Raw genomic sequence first — 21,492 nt, forward strand, 5'->3', positions numbered from 1 at the left:
ATAAACAGGAAGAAATAGCATGTCATCTAAAGTCAGGTAATTTGATATTGAGTTGGGAAAGCTGCAATGTGCCCAGACTGAAGTAAACTTGTACTGGATCTCATTGCAAAGATCTGGAAGCTGCACACTCAGATCAGAGTGGGAGGGGGACAGTGAATTAGAGTCAGGTGGATTTACATTCTGTTTTCTCTGACTTCAGATTTTTTGCTATCTGTTCTGTCTCAACTTGCTGTGCAAGAGGTGATACATGTATTGATCAAATGTTTCCTATTTTACAATCGAAAGCCTTATTTTGACATAATTATTTTTTTAAAGTAGCAGAGATTAAACTGACTTTTTATATCTATAAATTATAATTAAGTTGTTCCTATTAAACTTTACAAGTTCTCAGATTGTATTCCTAGGCTGCAAATTCTGCTTATAATAGTGCAACATTAGTGTACCAGGTCCTCCATTACCTGTCCGCTTCATCAGCATGCTTGCCAGTGGAATACGCACACTTCCCAATTCAATGTCTCTTGATGAACCAATTAAAATTGTACTTGGCTTAGCTGTAAACAGAAAAGAAATCATAAAATTGGCAATGATATGCAAATAAAATCCTCCAGTGCATAAAAAAAAATCACATTCTGACTCGTACAAGAATTCAGATTTCAGAACTAAACAAAAACAGTGGACAACTACAGGTAACAACTGCATTTTATATGTTCATAACTATGGAATCCATGTGCTGAGGCTACAAAACTGGTTGTGGCAAGAGACTAATTCATCAATTGATCTAATGTTACTGTTCCTCATTGTCACATTTCTACACAGGAAGATAAAAATCATCTTGAAATGTTGGAATCCACTTTAAATGGGCCCACATGTCCAAAAACAAGCTATCTCGTTTTTATCCGGATATATCTCCCTATTGTGATAGATGTAACAATGGAGAGGCTTCACTAATTCATATGTTTTGGACATGTCCAAGTCTTGAAAAATACTGGAAGGAAGTATTCCAAACTTTTTCTGTACTTTTTAAAGTAAATTTTAAGCTTAACCCTTTGACTGCCTTGAGAAAAAGGCATAACTTTGGAGACATCCGATTTGCATATTTTGGCTTTATTTCTCTTTATGGCTAGGAGGGCGGTGTTGCTTAAATGGAAGGATGTTGCTCCGCCTACTCACGCTCAATGGTTACGCGATGTTATGTCATGCTTAAATTTAGAGAAGATCTGTTGTTCAATTTCTGATTCTAACCAAGACTTTCAAACATTGTGGGGACCATTTCTGAACTATTTTCAAAATCTTTGATCGGTGTTACAAGTACAGATGTTGGCTAATAACATAAATCACTACGTGATAAGGATTTTTTTCCCAACTTTCTTTCTTTACCAAACAGCTTTGATCTTGGTAGGGGGTTTAGATTTTCTCTATAATAAAACTATCACATTTCAATATTACAATTTAATTTAATTTATGTGTTTGTTTATGAATACGGGGTGCTGTGATTCTAAGTGTGACTTAAATATAATGTATTTGGTACTATTCTTTTTTTTTGATTCATAATATATATCTTCATGTACTCTGTATTCTTCTATGTGGAAATTAATAAAAATATTGAAACAGAAATGTTGGAATCCAAGTCGAGAGGGAACTCAGCAGATAAGTTAGTTCAAGAACTTGGCCTAGTGATATTGAAACATTTTCCATGTTAAGATGGCATGCTTGCTATCTATCTACTGCTTACACCTTCCAGTGCTGAAGGTCATGGACTTCATTAGTGATATTACAGAGACTTTAGTTGCTGCAGCATATCTTGTAAATGGCATTCACTACATTAATATGCACTCGTGATGGGAGTGAGTGACTGTGTGAGATGATGAATTGGTGATGATAATCGAATGGGTTCTGTTGTCATTCCTTTGCCTGTGTCCAGCTTATTGATTGGCGTTGGTGTGACACAGAACTAAGTAACAGAAAGAATTCCATCACACCTCTAAATGAAGGCTTAGAAAGACAATGACAGATCAGGATGCAAGTCAATCACTGAAAAATACCAAGCTTCTGACTTGCTTTCAAAGCCACATTACTTATACAGCTAGCCCAGTCAAGGGTCCGGTCAACAGTGAACCACAAGATACAGACAATGACAGAGCTGCCAAGGCTAACAGCAGTGACATAAAGATGAAGTGGTTAAGACCTCTTCATGGACATCATCAGTGTCTCACACTCATTTAGTACAAATATTATCTTTTATTTAACCTATATCTGAATTCAATCTAGATTTTGTTTAAGCCTCCTAAATATTTGCTCAGCTGTTACTATTTCAAGTGTGATGCAATTCAGGGATAACTGCGAAGTGTACAGATAATGCTAAACAGCAGTATGTGCACTTAAAAGACAGACATAAAGGTAAAAAAAATCAATGCCCACCAGTTTTATTGGACTGATGATAAACGGTAAACACAGCTTCTGATGATTCAAGTAGTTCAGCCAAACTGAAGCTCTCCCCATTTGATTTCTGAATTATAAGGTTACATGGAAACTCAGAATAATGGTCAAACTCTGGGCAGAATGTACGAGCTACAACTTTAGTGCATCGTTTTTCATTTTCCAGGAGAAAGGAGATATGAATTGTCACATAAGTGTTCACGCCAACTTCAGACTGATATTGCAAGAAATTGTTCCTTTCTGCAGCAGCCCTGTATTTACAGAAATACAATGCAAGTCATTTATAAGCCATAGTATTAAAGAATTACAGATATTACAACTGGCTTATTTTATACCTTTTGCAACTAACTTACTGAAACCAACCTTAATTCATAAATGTTTTTTCTATATCAGATTCATGCATGCAGATTATCACTTAATTCACCATGCAGGTAAGATTTTGTAGGCTATTATGTAATAGTTTCTGCAAAACTCATTATTCTATGAATTTCACATGCTAAGTATAATTGTTATCTGAGATGAATGAATAAAAAAAGTCCCACCTAGCGTATCTTCCCCCTCACCTGGCTTCACCTATAGCCTTCCAGTTTATACTCCTTTCCCTCCCCCATCTTCTTGTTCTGGCTTCTTCCCTCTTTCTTTCCAGTATCGATGAAAGACCTTGCCCCAAAATATATACTCTTTATCCCTCTTGATGGAAGTTGCCAGATTAAAAAGATTAAAGCGTTGAGGTCAAAGGCATAGGATGAAACAGTGTTCAGCTTACTCCTCCGGGAGGGCATTGAAGAAGGCGGAAATTATGGAGAATGATATGTTAGTTTTGGAGACTCGTGGTGCCTCCACAACTCCCCTGTCTACTCAGCTGTCCTGACTGATAACTCTACTGGCATTTATCCCTGCAACCTGCCCATACATCACCTTGCTCACCACTGAGGTCCTAAACGTTCTTTCCTTGTGGGGTGGCACTTCACCTTTGAGCTTGTTAAGGTCATTTATTGCATTTGGTGCTCTGGCTAAGACCTCATCTATGTTAGTGAGACCTGACACATTTTGGGATCTACTTCACTGAGTACTTTTGCTCTGTCCACCACAAAAGCCAGGATCTTCAGGTGGCCACCCATTTTAATTTCACTTTCCATTTTTATACCGGCATGTCGGCCCATGACCTCTTCTGCCATGATGAGGCTAGATGCAAGTTGGAGGAACAATATCTCATATTCTGTCTTGGTAGTCTCCAACTTAATGACATCAATATTGCTTTCTCTAACTTCTAGTAACCACTCCCCTTTGTTTTCCTTGATTCCCCCCTCCCCTTTGATTTCCTTCATTTTGATAGGCTTCTCATCCCTTCTTTTCCCTTCCCCTGCCCTCATGGTCTGCTATCAACTCATCTCTCTATTCCATGGTCCACTCTCTTCTCCTATCAGATTCCTCTTTCTTTAACCCTTTTCCACCTATCACCTCCTAATTTCTCACATTATTCCCTTTGGTCCCACTCCCCCACCCATCTACCCATTTCCTTTCACCTGAACTCATTCATTTTTCTGCCAACTTAAGCTCCTCCTTATATTCTGGCTTCGGCCCCCTTCCTGTCCAGTCCTGATGAACAATCTTGGCACAAAATATTGACCGTCTATTTCCCTCCATAGATACTGCCTGATCTGCTGACTTCCTCCAGCACTTTATGTTTGTGTGTGTGTGCATGTGCACATACATATGTTTTAAGCTGAAATGTCTTATCTGAAAATGAACATCCATCTCAGACTCAGCTTTTATTATCACCGTTTTATTATGTGAATATTATGATTATGATTAATGCTATGAAAATGGTGGGATCGACACATTAAAGACAGTTTAAACACTAACATTAATCAGAATAGGTCATATTTTTAAGATCAAAAAAAGGGCTATTTTTCCCCTTAAACGGGACTCCTAGAAGATCAGAATTTGCAAATTCAAACTCCTATCTTTGGATAAGACATTACAACTGCTTTAAATCTAAATGCTGCTTGTGGAATCACATGCATATAGATTTGCTGCTTTATTTTGTTAAAACTACAATGCTGACCTTTAAAATACTAAATACACGAGGCTCTGGCATTCTTGTGTCTCAACATAAAAAGACGGTGGGATCCAAGATATAAAAAATAGATATTTGCAGCGCTGGTCTCACAGTTAATAAAATAATGTGCCGAGAAAAAAACGAACATAGAAAAATGCAAAGTCATGGAACGCTGTTGGTATTTTCAAGAACATGACAGTTTGAATTAGTATTGGTATGTTAGCCGTGCCTTCTAACTTTGACTCTAACTTTAGATTTCTGTTCAACTGTATTTAAACATAAAAATCTTGGCGATGCTCCAGAATAGTACCAAGGTAATGCTATTCTCTCAGGGGTACCATTTCTCTGATGACACATCAAACCAAGCCCTGTTTGCTCTCTTAGGAAAAAGACTTCAGGATATTATTCAAAACAAAAGCAGTGCCTACCCAATCCCTCAAGTAAAATTTGAAAGCAAAATAATCATTGTGTTATATGTAAGAGATTTTTGTGCACAAAATGGCTGTGCTGTTTCCTGTAATACAATTGTGACTACTCTCCAATGGACATTGACTTCTCTAACTTCCGCTAATGCCCCACCTCCCCCTCGTACCCCATCCATTATTTATTTTTATACACACATTCTTTCTCTCAATCTCCTTTTTCTCCCTCTGTCCCTCTGACTATACCCCTTGCCCATCCTCTGGGTTTCCCCCCCTCCCCCTTTTCCTTCTCCCTGGGCCTCCTGTCCCATGATCCTCTCATATCCCCTTTGCCAATCACCTGTCCAGCTCTTGGCTCCATCCCTCCCCCTCCTGTCTTCTCCTATCATTTTGGATCACCCCCTCCCCCTCCCACTTTCAAATCTCTTACTAACTCTTCCTTCAGTTAGTCCTGACGAAGGGTCTCGGCCTGAAACATCAACTGTACCTCTTCCTAGAGATGCTGCCTGGCCTGCTGCGTTCACCAGCAATTTTGATGTGTGTTGCTTGAATTTCCAGCATCTGCAGAATTCCTGTTGTTTACTCTCCAATGGTAATTGATTAGATAAAAATGTTACCATAAATCCCTAATAAGCAAAGAAGGAGCTTACCTTTGCAGAGGACTAGACAAATAGTCAAGCAAACTTACTGTAATTTGAAACATATGGAACATCGAAGTTATGGGAAAGTTTAACATGAAAATTAATTAGGAATGTCCAGTTTCTTCAACTGACTTCAAGAAATTGGTTACAGAATAAAATTGCTCCATGTTATTAATTTGTTCAGAGATGCAGGTAGTATTTCAGGAAGTCCATTGAGCAGTTATAGTAAGGACACTTGCCCCAATAACTCAGTTAGCATTGAAAAGGGTCAACGATTCACGTAAAATTTTCATTGGACCTTAACCACAGTCCTATTTCAATGTGTGCAATGTATGCATGGATACTTTTTTTTTAATCAAAGTAGGTTAAAACTTTGCTAAAACCTACAGAAACAGATCAGATTGATGAGGAAAGGAACACCACTGTTCAACACCATTTTCATTTAAATGTAGATTGTTACTGATAAAACAAAGCACTTTGCCTGAAGTTAAACAAGATTCTGAAAAGGTCCTATATTCAAAAATATAGTTGAGTATATAAACTATACTCAACTGGGACTTCTAACATTGAAAGTATTTATCAATACTTCATTCCTTACAAAAACACACTTGTAGATTTATCTTCATCACCAGATATCCTTAAGAAGTCAACAATTTTTCAGTCTCATACAGGACATCTTTGCTCAGTTTGTCATGTATCACTCTCCCACTCTCACTTGGTATCAACAAATACTGATATTGCTCTTATTAAATCCAACTGCAAATTGGTTACATGTTCCTGATTACCACACATCATGGAATTTCAGGGGCATTTTTCTGCTTATCCTCTCTACTTCGAACCTCCAGGCACCCCTGTGATTATGTCTAATTTTGATTATTACAAACTTTAACCAGTCTTTCAATTTGTGTCTTTAATGACACTTCATTAATTATATTTAGTAGGCCTAAATATAATCAGATTTATTATACTCAATCTGCTCATATCTTCAATAACTTGTCTCAAGTTTAATTTTCAGGGCTCTTTTATTGCATCAAGAATCAACTATATTGACCATAGAAATTTGCAAGCATTGCCAATTTGCTGTGGTGTGTTCGCGTTAAGTGCAACAAAAACATTCAATGATTATAAAGAATGAAGACTTCAGAAGGCAGAGCGGAGTGAAGATGGTGCTAAATGGTGACTCCTTTGCTTGCATCTTCGGAAACAGCTCTATTTCCATCTTTAATATCTTTATTTTCCCCTTTCAGGGTTCTTTTTAAGACCCTGACTACAGTTCTTTGCAGAAATGGGACCCGCTCTCAGGGTTTCATAAGCTGCCATTGTTGTTCGGCATGCCAAGGGCTTGGCCCAAGAGTCTGGCTCGGCTTTGGAGGCCTAAGATCTCGGGGCTCTGGAGATGGGCGGATTGAAGGTTGGTGTCATGGCAGGAGACCCATGTGTCGTTGGGGGAGTTGGAATATCTACGGCTGTGTGCCCGGATTTTTGGGCACAGAGCTCGGAAAAAAAAGCAACGTAACGGACTTCTAACATTGTAAACCAGCGAGTTGTTTGTTATGTCTTCCTGCTTGCTGTGAAAACGGAGACACCTCTTTCTCCCTTATTAGGGAACATAGAACATACAATAGTACAGCACAGTACAGGCCCTTCGGCCCACTATGTTGTGCCAACCCTCAAACCCTGCTTCCCACATAAGCCCCCACCTTAGATTCCTCCATATACCTGTCCAGCAGTCTCTTAAACTTCACTAGTGTATCTGCCTCCACCACTGACTCAGGCGGTGCATTCCACGCACCAACCACTCTCTGAGTAAAAAACCTTCCTCTAATATCCCCCTTGAACTTCCCACCCCTTACCTTAAAGCCATGTCCTCTTGTATTGAGCAGTGGTGCCCTGGGGAAGAGGCGCTGGCTATCCACTCTGTCTATTCCTCTTATTATCTTGTATACCTCTATCATGTCTCCTCTCATCCTCCTTCTCTCCAAAGAGTAAAGCCCTAGCTCCCTTAACCTCTGATGATAATGCATACTTTCTAAACCAGGCAGCATTCTGGTAAATCTCCTCTGTACCCTTTCCAATGCTTCCACATCCTTCCTGTAGTGAGGTGACCAGAACTGGACACAGTACTCCAAGTGTGGCCTAACCAGAGTTTTATAGAGCTGCATCATTACCTCGCGACTCTTAAACTCTATCCCTCGACTTATGAAAGCTAACACCCCATAAGCTTTCTTAACTACCCTATCCACCTGTGAGGCAACTTTCAGGGATCTGTGGACATGTACCCCGAGATCCCTCTACTCCTCCACACTACCAAGTATCCTGCCATTTACTTTGTACTCTGCCTTGGAGTTTGTCCTTCCAAAGTGTACCACCTCACACTTCTCCGGGTTGAACTCCATCTGCCACTTCTCAGCCCACTTCTGCATCCTATCAATGTCTCTCTGCAATCTTTGACAATCCTCTACACTATATACAACACCACCAACCTTTGTGTCGTCTGCAAACTTGCCAACCCACCCTTCTACCCCCACATCCAGGTCATTAATAAAAATCACGAAAAGTAGAAGTCCCAGAACAGATCCTTGTGGGACACCACCAGTCACAATCCTCCAATCTGAATGTACTCCCTCCACCACCACCCACTGCCTTCTGCAGGCAAGCCAATTCTGAATCCACCTGGCCAAACTTCCCTGGATCCCATGCCTTCTAACTTTCTGAATAAGCCTACCGTGTGGAACCTTGTCAAATGCCTTACTAAAATGCATATAGATCACATCCACTGCACTACCCTCATCTATATGCCTGGTCACCTCCTCAAAGAACTCTATCAGGCTTGTTAGACACGATCTGCCCTTTACAAAGCCATGCTGACTGTCCCTGATCAGACCATGATTCTCTAAATGCCTATAGATCCTATCTCTAAGAATCTTTTCCAACAGCTTTCCCACCACAGACATAAGGCTCACTGATCTATAATTACCCGGACTATCCCTACTACCTTTTTTGAACAAGGGAACAACATTCGCCTCCCTCCAATCCTCCAGTACCATTCCCGTGGACAACGAGGACATAGAGATCCTAGCCAGAGGCTCAGCAATTTCTTCTCTCATCTCATGGAGCAGCCTGGGGAATATTCCGTCAGGCCCCGGGGACTTATCTGTCCTAATGTATTTTAACAACTCCAACACCTCCTCTCCCTTAATATCAACATGCTCCAGAACATCAACCTCACTCATATTGTCCTCACCATCATCAAGTTCCCTCTCATTGGTGAATACCAAAGAGAATTATTCATTGAGGACCTCGCTCATTTCCACAGCCTCCAGGCACATCTTCCCACCTTTATCTCTAATCGGTCCTACCTTCACTCCTGTCATCCTTATTTCTTCACATAATTGAAGAATGCCTTGGGGTTTTCCTTTACCCTACTCACCAAGGCCTTCTCATGCCCCCTTCTTGCTCTTCTCAGCCCCTTCTTAAGCTCCTTTCTTGCTTCCCTATATTCCCCAATAGACCCATCTGATCCTTGCTTCCTAAACCTCATGTATGCTGCCTTCTTCCACCTGACTAGATTTTCCACCTCACTTGTCACCCATGGTTCCTTCACCCTACCATTCTTTATCTTCCTCACCGGGACAAATTTATCCCTAACATCCCGCAAGAGATCTCTAAACATCGACCACATGTCCATAGTACATTTCCCTGCAAAAACATCATCCCAATTCACCCCCGCAAGTTCTAGCCTTGTAGCCTTATAATTTGCCTTTCACCAATTAAAAATTTTCCTGTCCTCTTTGATTCTATCCTTTTCCATGATAATTATAAAGGCCAGGGAGCGGTGGTCACTGTCCCCCAGATGCTCACCCACTGAGAGATCTGTGACCTGACCCGGTTCATTAACTAGTACTAGATCTAGTATCGCATTCCCCCTGGTCGGCCTGTCCACATACTGTGACAGGAATCCATCCTGGACACACTTAACAAATTCCGCCCCATCTAAACCCTTGGAACTAATGAGGTGCCAATCAATATTAGGGAAGTTAAAGTCACCCATGATAACAACCCTGTTATTTTTGCACCTTTCCAAAATCTGCCTCCCAATCTGCTCCTCTGTATCTCTGCTGCTACCAGGGGGCCTATAGAATACCCCCAGTAGAGTAACTGCTCCCTCCTGTTCCTGACTTCCACCCATATTGACTCAAAAGAGGATCCTGCTACATTACCCACCCTTTCTGTAGCTGTAATAGTATCCCTGACCAGTAATGCCACCCCTCCTCCCCTTTTTCTGCCCTCTCTTTCCCTTTTAAAGCACTGAAATCCAGGAATATTGAGAATCCATTCCTGCCCTGGTGCCAGCCACGTCTCTGTAATGGCCACTACATCATAATTCCATGTATGTATCCAAGCTCTCAGTTCATCATCTTTGTTCCTGATGCTTCTTGCATTGAGGTACACACATTTCAGCCCTTCTACCTTACTGTCTTTACACCGTTTATTCTGCTTCTCTTTCCTCAAAGTCTCTCTGTATGTTAGGCCTCTCTGGCTTTACTCCATGCACTTCTTTCACCGCTCTATCGCTCTGGGTCCCATCCCCCTCGCAAATTAGTTTAAACCCTCCCGAACCATGCTAGCAAACCTACCTGCAAGGATATTGCTCCCCCTCGAGTTCAGGTGCAACCCATCCAATCTGTACAGGTCTCACCTTCCCCAGAAGAGATCCCAATGATCTAAAAATCTAAAACCCTGCTCCCTACACCAACTCCTCAGCCACGCATTCAACTGCCATCTCCTCCAATTCTTACCATCTCTGTCACGTAGCACTGGCAGCAATCCTGAGAACGTCACCCTTGAGGTCCTGTTCTTCAGCCTTCTGCCTAATTCCCGAAACTCGCACTTCAGGACCTCATCCCTCTTCCTGCCTATGTCGTTGGTCCCAACATGCATCACGACTTCTGGTTGCTTTCCCTCTCGTACCAGGATGTCGTGCACCCGGTCAGAGACATCCCAGACCCTGGCACCCGGGAGGCAACAAACCATGCGGGTGTCCTTTTCACGTCCACAAAATCTCCTGTCTGCTCCCCTGACTATAGAGTCTCCAATGATGACAGCTCTCCTTTTCTCCGTCCCACCCTTCTGCACCACAGGGTCAGACTCAGTGCCGGAGGCCCTGCCACCGTGGCTCACACCTGGTCGGTCGTCCCCGCCAACAGTATCCAGGATGGTAAACTTATTATTCAGGGGAATGGCTACAGGGGTGCTCTGCACTACCTGTCTGCTCACCTTCGCCTTCCCCCCTCTGACTGTCACCCAACAACCTGCTTCCGACAGCCTAGGTGTGACTACCTCCCTGTAGCTCTCATCTATGACTGCCTCATTCTCCCTTATGAGTCGAAGGTCATCCAGCTGCTGCTCCAGATTCCTTACACGGTCTTCCAGATCGCCCAGCCGTATGCACTTCTGGCAGATGTGACCTTGCGGGAGAGGGGCGTTCCCCCAAGACTGCCACATCTCACATGAGAGGCACATCACCGTCTCAGGAGACATGGTAAAAACTAACTGCGAGCTAGCTTGTCCTCCGCCTCTTCTCGTTGAAGCCTCTCGAGTTAAGGCCTCAAAACTCCACTCCTTCACTGGCCCACTCATGCACTGGTTGCTTTGCTTGAGCTATCCCTCTATTTATCTGTTTGAGCTTTTCAGAATGTTTGGTCACCTGACGTCGAATGCCCAATCAGCTGCTTTCTGCTGAGTTTGAGCTATTCAAATCTTGATTGTCTAATCAAAGGCTTTCTGCTGATCTATTCAAATCTTGAATAGATTGATTCAATCTGTGGTATACCGGGTGAAATGCGAAGTCTTTGGGCTTAACAGCAAGGCTGTGTCTTTGTTGTTGCTTTGCTCATCCTTGAGTGCTCAGTGGTGGGTGTCCATGCTTTTTTTTGCCAGTGGGGGGAGGGGGAATTGTTGCCTGCTGCTGCTTACATGTGGGAGCTGGGCGGGGGGTGACTTTGGGGTTCTAACATTTAACTGTTGTTCATTCTTTGGGCACTCCTATGTTTTCATGAATGTTTGTGAAGAAAAAGCATCTCAGGATGTATATTGTATACATTTCTTTGACATTAAATGTACCTTTGAAACCTTTGAATGATATAAAATAAAAGTTAGAGGTTAAAGTACAGATATGGAATAAAATGTGCATAAATACATAAATTCCAGCATGTATTTACAATATAAACAACATTATAAAAAGTAGTTTAAAGTGTTCAGAATGCAGTGCAATGATGGGAGTAGCAGATGGCGGGGGGGGGGGGGGTGTTTGGATCTACTTAGAATGGTTGATCAAATTAATGGCCAAGGGAAGAAACTTTTATAATAGTGTGAAGTTTTTGTTTTAATAGCCCTATAAGCACTTTCCAGAAGGGAGTTTTTAGAAAAGGCAGCATGCCAGATGGATAGTGTCTGCAGTGATTTTTCCTGCCTGCTTCTTTGTCCTGGACACATACAAGTTCTGCAGTGATATTATGAATGGAATACGTCTAGCAAAAATTCCACTAATAGTTTTAACACAAATAATATTTAAAAAGGATCCATGAAACATGAGTCAACTGTCCCTACCTTGCTGCAGCTTGTAAACCTGAAGCTCTAAGCAGCTGTACTGAAAGGACCACTGCTTTAGATGATATGATACCTTCTCTGGCATCCTCAGTTGCTTTTACAGAAGATTTGTATTTTACACTTACATCCAACAAGCCTGTAATATGTGAAGAAAATCATATTAATTTGATTGCCTTTCATGGAAGATAGAATGAATCTTTGTATGCTAGAATAAGGTTATCAGATACAGATTACTTGATAACTTTTAATTTTTGAAAATGCCAATTGAAAATTCCTATTTTGGAGAATTTGCGCCATCACATATGAAACATTTAATACATTTTACAATAACATATGTAGTACCATGCAACATAGCCATATCTGAATTGTTATGTTCTGTGATAATTTGGAAAATCATTGTCCAGATTGTTTTTTTTATGGGCAGGCAAGTATTTTGCTTTAATTTTTACTCTCTTGATGACATGCTATTACCTCATGATGTCATCAAAAATAATAATTTAATATAATTCTGCTCAAGTACTTTGTTAATGCTCACCAACAAGAATAAAAATTGGGGGAAAATTTACTTACCAGTGGAATGTGGAAGATGTTTTTCAATATTCTCTGTCCTTGGAATAAGACGAACACTAAAGGTCTGAACTCCAACTTCCTTATGATGTTGCATTGTCACCATACCACATAGCTTGGACAAAGGGAGAACACCTCTGGCAACAACCTGATCTCTAACATTAGGGTAATAATACCTGAAGAAATAATATGAAACGGCTATGTTATATGAATTGCATAAAATTATGAATACATACTGTATAATATTTGGTTGTGCAACATATTTCAAAACAAAAGCTAAATTTATTGAATGAATGAATTTTGAATCAATCATACCCTTCACTAAATTACATTACTTTTTATTATTAATGAAATCTTCTGCCATCTACTGGTTGTTTCAAGAACTCTTTACAGTATTTTTTATTGCTGAGGCAGAGTACCCAAAATGAAATGGTATCTGCAGTGAGTCACTTAAACCACAAACCTATTTCATAATTTAATGAGGTCATGGTTAAATGCAAACTGGTTTAATTCAGTATCTTTTCACAAAGATACATATTCCTCTCAACAAAAATTATAAATTAGTTGACACACAGTGTTCTTTCTCAGGAAATATGTTAAAATGGTAGACCATATTACTCAAGTAGTCTAAAAATTGTATTACATCTTAAAGAATGAAAAAAAATGGTAGAACAGAAAAATGGTTTATTTTCACTTTTATAAATATTTATATATTAGTGTACATTTGTAATAATAAAGCCACTGCAGTTATATACCTAAATTTGTTAATTGATTTACTGATGTTACTCGGGTTAGTAATAATCAGAACGACTGTTAAAACATAAACAAAATATGCAGATACTAGAAAGCTGAAATATTAACAGAAAGTTCAGCAGGTGAGATAACATAATGGAAAACCTAATAATCTGAAGAATTAATTCTGCTTCCCTCCATATACATAATGGTGACCTGCTGAGCATTTCCCTTATTTTCTGCTTTTGACTGAATTTTACAATTCTTTATAAAGTAGCAAAAGATAAGAGAGTGAATATCCAAGGAGAGACTGCTCATAACATGTAACTTGATTCAAGGCTCTTTGTAGCCACTGTGATTAATACTCATACTGAATTAACAAAAGAAAATTGCTAAACCTATTAGTTTACAATGCAAAGCAGCACAATTCTTTGAACAAAGGTAACTGCTGGACCTCCTTTTAACCTAAAACAAGTGTTTATATTAAAACATCAGCTCTTTTAATGATCAAGCAAGAGCCAAATAGTGTAGAATACGTTGAGGCGAAAAGTTATGTGGTGCTGCACAATGGAAATAGAGAGTATGTTGCTATGCACAAGCCCAGAGAATGTCTGTGGGCAGCTACTAGTAAACGATGGAAGTTGTATATTTATCATTGAAAATGTTAAACAACCAACTAAATACAATTGGCTGGAAGTGGGCTCAAAACTTTGATCAAAGAGGGGTAAGAAAAATATTAGCAAGTAATATTTTGTTGTTGAGGAGATTGCTGAGCCTCTGGCAATGATCTTTGCATCATCAATGGGGACGGGTGAGGCTCCGGAGGATTGGAGGGTTACAGATGTTGTTCCGTTATTCAAGAAAGGGATAGCCCAGGAAATTATAGACGTACTTCAGTGGTTGGTAAATTGATGGAGAAGATCCTGAGAGGCAGGATTTATGAACATCTGGAGAGGCATAATATGAATAGGAATAGTCAGCGTGGCTTTGTCAAAGGCAGGTCGTGCCTTACAAGTCTGATTGAATTTTCCGAGGATCTGACTAAACATATTGACGAAGGTAGAGCAGTAGATGTAGTGTATATAGATTTCAGCAAGGCATTTGATAAGGTAACCCACGCAAGGCTTATTGAGAAAGTAAGGAGGCACGGAATCCATGGAGACCTTGCTTTGTGGATCCAGAATTAGCTTGCCCACAGAAGGCAAAGAGTGGTTGTAGGCGGGTCATATTCTGCATAAATGACCTGGATGAGGAAGTGGAGGGATGGGTTAGTAAATTTGCTGATGACACAAAGGTTGGGGGTGTTGTGGATAGTGTGGAGGGTTGTCAGAGGTTACAGCAGGACATCTATAGGATGCAAATCTGGGCTGAGAAGTGGCATATGGAGTTCAACCCAGATAAGTGTGAGGTGGTTCATTTTGGTAGGTCAAATATGATGGCAGAATATAGCATTCATGGTAAGACTCTTGGCAGTGTGGAGGATCAAAGGGATCTTGGGGTCTGTGTCTAGAGGACACTCAAAGCTGCTGCGCAGGTTGACTCTGTGGTTAAGAAGGCATACGGTGCATCGGCCTTCATCAACCGTGGGATTGAGTTCAAGAGCCAAGAGGTAATGTTACAGCTATACAGGACCCTGGTCAGACCCTACTTGGAGTACTGTGCTCAGTTCTGGTCACCTCACTGCATTAAGGAAGTGGAAACTATAGAAAGGGTGCACAGGAGATTTACAAGGATGTTGCCTGGATTGGGGAGCATGCCTTAGGAGAATAGGTTGAGTGAACTTAGCCTTTTCTCTTTGGAGCGTCAGAGGATGAGAGGTGGTCTGATAGAGGTGTATAAGATGATGAAAGGCATTGATCGTGTGGATAGTCAGAGGCTTTTTCCCAGAGCTGAAATGGATAACATGAGAGGCACAGTTTTAAGATGCTTGGAAGTAGGTACAGAGGAGATGTCAAGGGAAAGTTGTCTTATCCTGAGAGTGGTAAGTGCGTAGAATAGGCTGCCAGCAACGGTGGTAGAGGTGGATAAGATAGGGTCTTTTAAGACAGGGGTTCCCAATCTTTTTTTTTGCACTGTGGACCGGCTTAATATTGACAATACCCCTGTGGACCAGCCGACCGGGTGGGGCGGTGTTAATCATGACCGGAATATAGGTGATAAGTCAACTGTAAGTCACTTATTAGCTAATACACTCAATTTTATTTCTAAAAGGGTTTATCTAACGAATTTAATATTAAACACACCGCATATTTTCCTCGCATGAATATAGTGATGTCAATTATAAGTCATAAGGGGGTTCCTTTTGTCCAGTCTATTCCACAATTTAGTTTTCGTTGCATTCATTGCAGAAAACTCCGCTTCGCAGAGATATGATGTTGGAAATGGAAGCAACATTTTCAGTGCTTTCATGGCTATCTCAGGACATTCAGCCTTGACTTTGATCCAGAATGCCGGCAGAGATGTTATGTCAAACATACTTTTCAGCCCACCATCATTTGCAAGCTCGAGGAGTTGATCTTCCTGCGCTGACATGGATGATTCACCGGGGACATTCACAAATGGGTCACGGACACATTCCTTTGCACGTCTTGGGTCATTTGCGGTTGGGAAGTAACGCTCGAATTCTGTCAACAGTGAAGATAGGTGTTCGTGCACCAGCTGTGTGCCTCAGTCTCTTCCAAGTTCCCAGCTAATGTTGGGAGCATGTCAAATATGCCCCTGTCAACTCGCCGTCCCCACAGTTCGTTTGGCTTTGAAAGCAGACACTTTATCTGCTAACTTGAAGACAGTTGTCATTCTCCCCTGAAGTGACAAATTGAGTTCATTGAGCAGGTTGAAGATGTCACACAGATAAGCGAGTTTTGCTACCCACTCCTCATCACTGAAGTGTGCTGCCAGTGGTGACTTTTTTCCTGAAAGAAATCTCTGTAGCTGCTCTCTTAACTCAAAAACCCTGGCCAGGGCTCTCCCCCTTGATAGCCACCTGACTTCAGTGTGTAAGAGAAGGCGTTTGTGCTCTGCATCCATTTCCTCCCAAAGCTGCTTAAACAGACGTGAGTTAAGGGCTTTTGCTTTGATGTGATTGATAACTTCAACAACATTTCTCAATATGCTGTTAAGATCAGGTGACATTTTTCACCTAGCCAACATTTCCCAGTGTGTGGCAAAGTGCGTAGACTGGCACTCAGGAGCAACCTCTTTGACTCGGGTAGTGAAACCAGACTTGTTAAGCCGTTCCAACAACTGTGCTTCAATGTCCTCCGCTATGTCATCGATTCTGCTTGAAACAGTGGTAGCTGAAAGAGAAACCTGTGCCATCTTGTTAGCTGCAGCTTCCCCCAACAGTTCACAGCACATGTCCTTGGCAGCAGGCAGAATCAATTCTTCACCAACAGTGAAAGGCTTCTTAGCCTTAGCAATAGGGCTAGCCACTAAGTACGACGCTCTCAGAGCAGTGGCATTTGTGGAGGTGATGGCTCTCAGCACTTGCTTCTGTTTCACTTGCTCACGTTTTTTCTGCTCAAAAAACTCAATGGGTTTGTCTTTAAGTGCAGGGTGCTTGGAATCAAGGCGCAGAAGCAGATTTGAGGGCTTCATTGCCTCATTAGACAGCTTGTCTCCACATATCACAAACAGGGGGTTTGCAGCGTGCAAGTCACCGGTCGCAATAAAGCCATATTTTATGTATGACTCGTCGTATTTTCTGTTGAAGGAAGCTTTCTTTTTTTTAGCAGTCTCAGCCTCAGCTGTCTCTGCGTTATTATCATCATTAGGCCTTTTATGTCCCCTACCATCTCTTCCAAAGAAACTCTCAAGCGACGTTTGTTTTTTACTCATCGAATAGTTGTAGGTTAATGACCGACTGATGTCCTCGCGTGGGTAACGACCTTGCGTGCGTTCAAGTTCAACAGTGGGCGTGACAGGGAATGAGGAAAGGTGTAGTTGACTCATATCGTTTCCTCACTGCCTGGTAGCACATGCTTTGCAGCCCGGTGTTTGGGGAACACTGTTTTAAGAGACTCCTGGATAGATACATGGCGCTTAGAAAAATAGAGGGCTATGGGGAACCCTAGGTAATTTCTAAAGGAAGTACATGTTTGGCACAGCATTGTGAGCCAAAGGGCCTATATTGTGCTGTAGGTTTTCTACGTTTCTAAGTAATATTGATTAAGTACATACATAGTCAAGTTCATAAACAGATGCTGAGAGACTAAAGAGTATTATGGTACCTAACATGTGGATCATCTTGTTGACATTTACTTTTTGGATGGTTTCTGACATGGCCAGACTGATAAGTGAAATTTCTTTAAGCAAATATTAGAAAATATAATCAAAAAGATAAAATAACAATGAGGCTTATTACTAACCATCTATTCAATAAATACTTATCCAGTAAATGTGCAATGGCTGTACCATTTTAAATTATTGCTATGACATCACATAAATTACATATCTTTGAAATTTTACACTGGATAAGGTCTAATGGTGGCTGGAGAATTCATTTCTTCTACTTAAAATAGCTAAGTTTAAAACAGTTAATTTAACATCTCAAACTAAACATCTGAACTACTCAAGTTTCCTACTTTCTACTCCCCAAAACCTGCATGTTTCTATGGCTACTGTACTTACCTACACCAAACCTCAAACTGGATGCCACTACCTCCTTCAGATCTTTGCTTTGAGCAAACATCCAAAAGTATTCTCTGTACAGGAAGGTCCACTGGGATCAGAAGCAAGTGACACTGACGATCATTAAATACAGGATCTGGAACGCACAATGTAGTAGCTGTGCGAAAAGACTTCAAAATGATACCTACAACACAGAAAAGTATCAAAATAATTTAACACAACTCAGTGGTAATTAATCTTTATAATATTTAAAGACATAAGAAAATGTAAGAGTGGGTTGAACTAAATAGAATCAAGTTTTCCAGAGCATCTGGAAGGTGCCTAGAATATCTGAATGACTTTGTTCACTGGAGATTTGATCACTCACAAATTTGATCAAGAATTTTTTTGTGGAGACCAAGAGGATTGATAAAGGCAGAGAGGTGGACAGTGCCTACAAAGACTTCATCCTTTGGATGAAGTCTTTGTAGGCATTGTCCATCTCCCACATGCAAGGCTGGTCCATCTGATTACAGCACATGAGATCGAGTGTGAGATAGCAAATTAAACGCAAAATTATCTTGGTGGGCAAGAGGCAGAGGGTGGTAGTAGTGAGTTGCTTTGCATTTTGGAGACCTGCAACGAGTGGAGTGATGCAAGAATCGATGCTGGGCCCTTTGTCGTTTGTCATAAATATTAGTGACTTGGAACAGAATGTAAACATGGTTCGAAGTTTGCAGTTGAAAAATTGTGGTATAGAGTACAGTGAAGAAGATGGTCTAAGGTTAGAACAAGGTCGAGATATTTTGGCAAAATGGGCAAGGGAATGTTTGATTGAATTTAACTCAGACAAGTGTGAAGTTACAGACTTTGAGAAATTAAACCAGGCCAGGACAACAGAATCCCAAGGAGTGTTTTGGAACACCGCAATACTGGGGACTCAGCCAGCTCCATGTTGAACATGCGTCTCCCCACCATCGAGGACACCTTCAAAAGACAGTGTCTCAAGAAGGCATCATCAATCATTAAGGAGCTTCATCATCCAGGACATACCCTCTACCCATTACTACCATCAGGAGCCTGAAGATGCACAGTCAACATTCTTCCCCTCCACCATCAAATTTCTGAACATGCCATGAACACCCTCTCACTATTCCTCTTTTGCACTATCTATCTATAATTTTTTTATCTTGCATGGAATTGCTGCCACAAAACTACAAATTTCACAACTATGACAGTAATAGCAAGCCTGATTCTGAAATCATTACATAGTGCATTGAGGTATTACAAGGTAAAACAATAACAGAATGCAGAATAAAGTACAAGAGCTACTGAGAAAGTGCCGTGCAGATAGACAATAAGGTGCAAGATCATAAAGGGTAGATTGTGAGGTCAAGAGTCCATCTTAGCATAATATAGTAAAGAAAGGAACTGAAGAAGCAACAGGGTATAAGAAGCTAGATTTAAAAGGGGCCTGGATTACTAAAATTGTGGCTTCCTACAATAGGATGTATCTACTGCTAATGATAATGATTAAAAAGACCAGAACAAAACCACTGAGTCAGCAAATGAAGAAAATGTTGGAAGAAGAAAAGCAGCATGCTTTGTGCAGGGCAGGTCTTACTTTACAAAAGATCAGTTTGTTTGAGGAGGTGATAAAGGTGCTTGAGAGCAAGACAGTGGATGTTAGCTACATGGACTTTAGCAAGGCATTTGATAAGATCCCCCATGGCATGTTGATTTAGAAAATAAAGATGCATTGCATCCACAGTGAACTGCAAGTTTGAATTTGGAATTAGTTTGCCTATAGAAAAAAGAGAGTAGAGTTGGAAGGTTGTTATTCTGGCTAGAGGTCCGTGACCAGTGGTGGCTTGCAAGGATTGCTGTTGGGATCTCAATTGTTTGTAATATATAATCAGTAATTTAGATGAAAATGTAGATGGGTGGATTAGTAAGTTCGCCAATGATACTAAGATTGGTGGAGCTACGGACACTGTAAAGAATACCAAAGAATACAGTGGATGGAGTTTAATTCGGACAAGTATGAGGTGCAATATGTTGATAGATCAAATGAAAGGAGAGAGTATCCAGTTAATGATAGACCTCTTAATAGCACTGAGGTACAAAAGAATCTTGGGATTCAGATCAATTATTCACTGAAAGTGGCTACAAGTGGATAAGGGGGTAAAGAAGTAAAGGCCATTGAATATAAGATTAAGGATGCCATGCTGCAGTTTTATTCAGAGTCCATGGAGTACTGTGTGCAGTTCTAGATGTCCAGGACCTGGAGACTGTGGAAAAGGAGTAGAAGAGTTTTACTAAGATGCTGCCTGAATTCGAGGGTATGAGCTGTAAGGAAAGGTCAGACAAATTTGAGTTTTTCCCCCAGTGTTCAAAGTTCAAAGTAAAGTCATTAAATCTACAGAATAACAACCATAACAGAATCAATGAAAGACCAAACCAACTAGGGCACAGAATCATAGTGCAGAAGATAACAAACTGTGAAAATACAAAGACATTGGTAGTTCCATACTAAGGCAATGGTACTTCCATACCAAGGATATTTTCAAATTATAAGAGGTAAAGTCAGGGTAAACAGTCAGAATCTTTTCCCTAGGGTAGAAAAGTCAAACACTAGAAGACATCTCTGTGCGGGAGGAGGTTAAAGGGCGACTTGAGGGGCAAGTTTTATTTTTGTTTCATGCAGAGCGTAGTAGGTGGATTATCAGAGGTAGTAGTGGCAGCAGGCAGCTTGGTGGAGTTTAAGGGGCTTTTAGGTAGACACATAAATATGAAGGGAATGGACAGAAATGAATGATACACAAGAGGAGGTCATTTAGTATAAATCGGCATCAAAATTGCATCAACATCATGGGCTGACTGGCCTGTCCAGTGTTGTACTATTCAATATTCTATAGGATAAATATTTTTATCTGCTCCATTAAAATTTGGATTCCTAAATGAAATAAATTCCTTTTAACAGATTTCTTTCTGCTGTGCTTAATGCTCACTCTAAAGAAAATACTTCAGTCTTGCCTTCACTTTTGAAGGTTTTGGAAATGTGTAATTCTTTTCATTAATAGAACTTATTCATTCCACTATAGTATTTGCTCATCGTTAAGATCACCCTACTGTTACTTTACTAAGCCATATGCTGGCTGAAAAACAGTGCTGAAATATATAATTTACTTACCGGTTACATCTGGCAAGGTCTCGGTTATGACATTTGCATCTTGAGTTGGAAAATAATATTGAATGTAACAGTCTGCCTCTCCCCAAACAGTGGACTGCAAGGGAGTCAGTCCTTTCAGTTTTATCACACTAATTTCAAAAATGTGTTCCATCAGTGGTTCTGTCTTCTCTCTGTTGAACTAAAGTATTATATATTACATCAGAACTGTTAAATAATGGAACT

General features: G+C 40.6%; 1 protein-coding gene across 4 annotated transcripts in view; it reads right to left on the minus strand.

Annotated features, from left to right (window-relative positions):
• Positions 1–21,492, minus strand: part of c2cd3 (C2 domain containing 3 centriole elongation regulator) — a 170,524-nt gene that overhangs the window by 90,796 nt on the left and 58,236 nt on the right. For all 4 annotated transcript variants that reach the window (XM_063054448.1, XM_063054447.1, XM_063054445.1 and 1 more), the window contains 6 exons: positions 21,271–21,448; positions 18,099–18,282; positions 12,741–12,913; positions 12,171–12,306; positions 2,419–2,687; positions 459–551 (listed from right to left, as the gene is read on the minus strand). In XM_063054448.1, the coding sequence (XP_062910518.1) occupies positions 459–551; positions 2,419–2,687; positions 12,171–12,306; positions 12,741–12,913; positions 18,099–18,282; positions 21,271–21,448 (1,033 nt within the window). The remainder of the gene's footprint in view (positions 1–458; positions 552–2,418; positions 2,688–12,170; positions 12,307–12,740; positions 12,914–18,098; positions 18,283–21,270; positions 21,449–21,492) is intronic.

Source organism: Mobula hypostoma, chromosome 7 (assembly GCF_963921235.1).
Source record: "Mobula hypostoma chromosome 7, sMobHyp1.1, whole genome shotgun sequence".
Lineage (NCBI taxonomy): Eukaryota > Metazoa > Chordata > Chondrichthyes > Myliobatiformes > Myliobatidae > Mobula > Mobula hypostoma.